Below are 5357 nucleotides of genomic sequence, written 5' to 3' on the forward strand. Positions count from 1 at the left end.
TATTCTATTCTATTCTATTCTATTCTATTCTATTCTATTCTATTGAAATCTTTGTTAATAAAGCCTTTATTAATCTGTGGGTAAATGTATAGTGTTACAGCAGCAAAAAAAAGAGAAAATGAAGCACAAAAAATACAAAATAAAGATAAAAAGTAGTCGTGACAGACATGACAGTATGGCACAGATTCTTTCATGAAGAGAAATACTGAGAAAAGTAATAATATTAATATTGCACAGATTGTATGTAAGTAGAGAAGCACTGCTGTAGCACCTGCTCTGGTGTGTGCAGAACAATAGATACTGGACAGAGTTTCTAAAAGAATGTATATATATATATAATATCCATTACTGACAGAATATGTCTGAACTGTACCGAGAGAAATATGACGGTATTTATAAATATTCAAATAATACAGATTTAAGTTGTTTTTGTCTGCATGTGGACCACATCCAGATCTAAAACCACTACACTTAGACTGGTCAGATTGGGATTAGTTACCCTACAGAGGCGTCAAAGTCCTGTGAAAGCTTTATTCAATATGAGAGTCTCTGTGAGAATTCAAAAACCAGGATGTGATGCTGCTTATCTGGACCACATTAAACCAGATCTAATCTAAACCTTCTGAACATTGGCTGATCAACTCCAGACAGAGACTAAAAACTCTATAAAACACACTTTCTGATTGTAAAACATAGATTTTTATTTATTTTTACTGCTTTTTATACATCTGGACCACATTAGAGGACCAGGTCCAGATCTAAACCATGTACACAGTTTTACAGCATCATTAAAATGTAAAAAGAAAAAAAAGAGGATTTGTTTCCCTTCTATTTAATATGAATTATTCTCGTAATATATATTTATATTATTAATGAACCCTAAATTCAGTCTGGCTGTAGGTGAACTTCCCTTAACTTTCCCCTCAGCTGCTGAGACGGAAGCTACGAACCTGAAGCTAACTTCAGCGTCGTGCCTGCGGGCAGGCTGCTGTTAGCTTTACTAGCTTCACTGTTTTTAATACAAAAAGGCGACGACGCTTCGTAGCCGCGGCTCACGAACAGCGATGTCGAGCTGCAAATAGCCGGAGAGGTCCTCTGTGACGGCAAACGGCTCGACACACTGACACGACACAGGTGAAGTACCTGAGCTAAACGGGAAGCTAACTAGCTAGCTAACCCGGTTAGCTACAAGCTAGCTCAACGTTAGCCGGAGTAAATGCGGAGCAGCAGTGAAGTGAAACGACCGAAAGACGTTTTCTGCTTCTGTAACGACGTTTAATGTTCATACTGTGTTGAACAATGACTGTTAATGTGACGGGCGATGCTAAACTTGACTTAGCTTTGGAAGCTAGCGTTAGCTAACTGCTAGCTAAAGGCAGAGAGCATCAGGTGGAATCTGTTCGTATCAACTGCTGCTATTTATAAAGCAGCACATTTCAACAGCAGCTGCTGAGCTAAAGGGCTTCACAGCAGAGAAATAAGAGTTTAACGCGTTTAAATAGTAAGGTTAAGACCTGAAATGGTTTATAAACTACAAATCCACCTGAATAAATTAAATACTAGGCTTAAAACCCTTCAGTTTTAATAATTATGTAGATTTAGTTGATTAAAATAATGAAGTTAAGACCCTACAATAGTATATATAATGCAAATTATTCTGTCTAACTTTAAGGTTTAGGCTAGAAACATCCAGTCTGCATCCAGTTGGTTATATTCTAGTAAATTACCTGAATTCTTGGCCTTCATTTTATTGTATTTATTTATTTATTGTAATCTGTACTGAGCAATCTGATGTTTTATGTGTAAAATATGAAGCCTTCAGGTTGCTTGTTTTATTTAATTTACTGTCACATAGGACACAAACAGGAGGATTCCCCGCTCTAAAGGCCTAAAACAGTGTATGTTTCTGCTTTAAAAGTACAATAATTAATCATCCAAACTTTCTTTCTTTTTTTTGGATTAACTTTATTTTAATAACCAACAGATTGGTTGATATAAAAATGTAGTTATTTCTTATGATCAGAAATCCTATTCTTGTTAGCAAATGTTGGATTGTTGTACCTTTTATGTTTTTCACTTTAATTAATAAATGTGAAATCATTTTGTCAAGTCAGAATAATGAGGTTATGCCGTGTGGACCTCATGTTTCAGACAGTTTGTCTTCATGTTAATGTCACTGTTTTCCTCTGAGTTACCTTCAGTCAGATCAGTGTCCGAACTTGTATTTTAAACGCAGCCTGTTAAGGTGAATAAACAAGTCCCAACATTCCTCAGTAGTTTGGGGAAACACAGAGTATGTAGAAGTCCCCCCTGAGACAAATGGCAGGTGTTTTCTTTCAACAATAAAAATTAAATACTAAAGATGAGAGACTTCATTCACACATCCCAGTAAATTAAAGCATCACAGCAGTTAAAGAAAGGACACAACAAATGCAATCTAGAAAAACTGGAACACCACAGTGCTGCAATGCCAACATGTATTAAAAGCAAATTGAAAACAGCCTCCAGACACTTTCTACACAGTTAGAAAAACTGCACATTGAGACACATGGAATCAGAAACAAGTGACCACGTTTTAACTTTGCTGTTGTGTGTTTTTTTTTTTTTCCTACAGTTTTGTGCGACCATGGACCCGACCTGCAGCGCCTCCGTGGCTCCGGCCGGTTTGACCGTCCAGGTGTGTTTCCCGGGCGCTCGGGCCGCTGTTCTGGACAACCTGAACCGGCAGCGGGAGGAAGGGCGGCTGTGCGACCTGTCCATCCAGGTGCAGGGTCAGGTGTTCAGGGCCCACCGCTGCGTGCTCGCCGCCTCCTCGCCTTACTTCCATGACCAGGTAGGCCAGCGTGTACAGATGAACCGAAAGAGCAGCTCGTAGTTTGGTGACCGCAGTGAATTATTCAGGAGGAAAATGAAGCAGAAAATAGATTTTAGAGGAAAAAAAACTTGCCTGTATGAACACTGCAAAAGAGTTTTCCACCCCAAATTATCACGTTTATTCTGTCCAACCATCTTTTATTTTAACTTTTCATCTTAAACTTTGGATATTTAAAACTGTATCTGTGGCATTTCAGATTCTTGTATCAAATACTTTCCAAAATCATTAACAAAAATAAAATCGTTTATTTTTCTCACATTGAAATTTAAGGCTGTTTGAACGACATCCTCACAGGAACCATGAACCTGACATTTATTATTATTTCTCTTCATGTCATTGAATCTGCAACGTAGTGGATCAAATAATCTGATTATCAGTGAGTTAAAATATGCAAAAATAAAACTCAAGCTGTCATGAAAAATCTCATCTTTTAGCACAAATAACCAAAAACAACCTGCAGAAGTCAGCTGGTGATATTTTCTGAACGTCACAATAAAACAAAACATATTGAACACTTGTTAATGTGAAATACTTGGTCATAAACGTGAAAAGAAAGTCGTTTTCATTGAACTTTTATTACTGATGTACCACAAAATTAAAACATATTGCTGCAAAGTTTGATCCAAGACTTTCAAAGCAGTTCTTCAGTTCTAACTAAGAAGACGTGTGTTTTTATTCTGGACATATTTTTCTGACCCTGTTTTGTCGACATCAGCAGTGGTTCAGAGGAGACTCGTAGTCTTGTGTTCATCTTCTTTTATATTTTGCTCTTATTCGGGGCGTCTACGTTTGTTTTCTGTCAGCGTGCGATAGCAATTTAGTGTTTTTTAAAATGATTTTATTCAGCTGCCTTTTGCTGCTTTAGTTTATTTATATTAAAATTCTGTGACTTGCGTTTTACATCTTTTACTTTCAGCCTGTCGTCAAAGCATTTTGTAAATGTTGTTCTGTGTCAATAAAGTTACTATTGTTATTATTATTTTCAACACAAATCCATCAATTTAGCAAAAATGTCCACCTCCAGTTTGCTCTTTAGTTCTACTCTGTTTTTGTTGTTTTACAGGAACCTGATTCTGTCCGGATGCCTGAACTCAGTGTGTCTTCTTTTATTCACGTCTTCTAACAGGTGTTGCTGAAGAACGTGACCACGGTTTCGCTGCCCTCCGTCATGGACCCGGTGGCCTTTGAGAGCGTCCTGAGCTCTGCCTACACTGGCCAGCTGAGCATCGTGCACGACGACATCGTCAACTACGTCACCGTGGCCAGCTTCCTGCAGATGTGGCACATCGTGGACAAGTGCACGGAGATCCTGAAGAGGCCGCGGCCCTCGGCTGAGGTGGCCTCTGGAGAAGCCGCTGCAGCTCATCCCGGCTCGGCGTCCCGGCAGCAGTCTCCGAGCAGCACCGAGTGTTTGTACGCAGAGCGGGAGGGCAGGAGGCGGGAGAAGAAGCCCGACGCTCTGCCTCCTTTGGCCACGTGGAGGCGCCCGCAGCAGTTCCCCAGGTGGGGGCGCCCTCGGCCCTCCACGGCCCAGCACTCGGCTGACTCTCAGCTGGACGCTCTGCCCGGATACGTGGAGAGCGACTACGCCAGCTGCGACGAGGCCTGGGTGTCCAGCCACGCCAAAGCTAACCACTTCCCCCACGAGGGACCCGGTCACGGCGTTCGGCACCAAGGAAGCTTCACCGGCGGGGAGGCATTCAAGCAGAAAGTCAGGCTTCAGCAGCGAGGGCCACCGCAGAGCGTCGAGCGACCGCCCGACCGGACCAGAGACGGCGGAGACGGCGAGGAGACGCCGGACAGGAGGAAGAACGAGAAGAGAGGGATCGAAGCTGATGAAGGAGTCGGAGAGGAAGCCGTGGAGAAGAAGGACGGCTTCGCTCAGATGGACCACTGTGGTAAGAAACAGGAATGTCAGCTTCACTCTCCAGTAAACTTACAGACAGTCTAGTCTCTGAGGTCCTGAGTGTGTTTTAGGTTCAAAATCTACCTCAGTGAAAGTGGACAGTGATGTGAACTACTGAGAATTGGCATAAAAATGTGAGATCTGTCAATATCGTTTAGGTTTATTTGCCTATAATGAAAACCGATAGAATAACGGCTGGATTTCACCCGTATTTACCAGCATGCAAATGATGACGACATCAAACTGCGTCGTGAAGTGTGTAAACAAGTGTGACAGTGACAGTAACAGACACATATCGGTATCAGCTGATATCGGAAATTGAGACTTGGACAGTATCGGCATATCTGTTATAAAGCCAATATCGGACATCGCTCATATAAACAAATACATCTATCAGTTTGTTGACACGGACTTTTTTGTCCTTAAGGTTCCAAATGTACGGTTTTTAAAAATCAGACATGGCATAAAAAAATCTTGACATCAGATTTGGTGGTTTTCACTGAACCAGCCCAGACTGATGATCAAAGAACAAACCCACAAAAGATTTCGCTTTCTGTTTCTGTTTCGTCGTGCTAT

At 41.3% G+C, this 5357-nt stretch overlaps 1 protein-coding gene across 1 annotated transcript in view; it reads left to right on the forward strand.

The window, feature by feature from the left end:
- The first annotated feature begins 1055 nt into the window (after positions 1 to 1055).
- The window catches only part of zbtb22a (zinc finger and BTB domain containing 22a), a 15040-nt gene continuing 10738 nt past the window's right edge, over positions 1056 to 5357 (forward strand). The window contains exons 1-3 of the mRNA XM_008301085.1: positions 1056 to 1134; positions 2615 to 2833; positions 4002 to 4773. Coding sequence (XP_008299307.1) covers positions 2627 to 2833; positions 4002 to 4773 — 979 coding nt within the window. The 5' untranslated portion in view covers positions 1056 to 1134; positions 2615 to 2626. The remainder of the gene's footprint in view (positions 1135 to 2614; positions 2834 to 4001; positions 4774 to 5357) is intronic.

The sequence above is a fragment of the Stegastes partitus genome, unplaced genomic scaffold (genome assembly GCF_000690725.1).
Source record: "Stegastes partitus isolate 25-593 unplaced genomic scaffold, Stegastes_partitus-1.0.2 Scaffold1627, whole genome shotgun sequence".
Taxonomy (NCBI): domain Eukaryota; kingdom Metazoa; phylum Chordata; class Actinopteri; family Pomacentridae; genus Stegastes; species Stegastes partitus.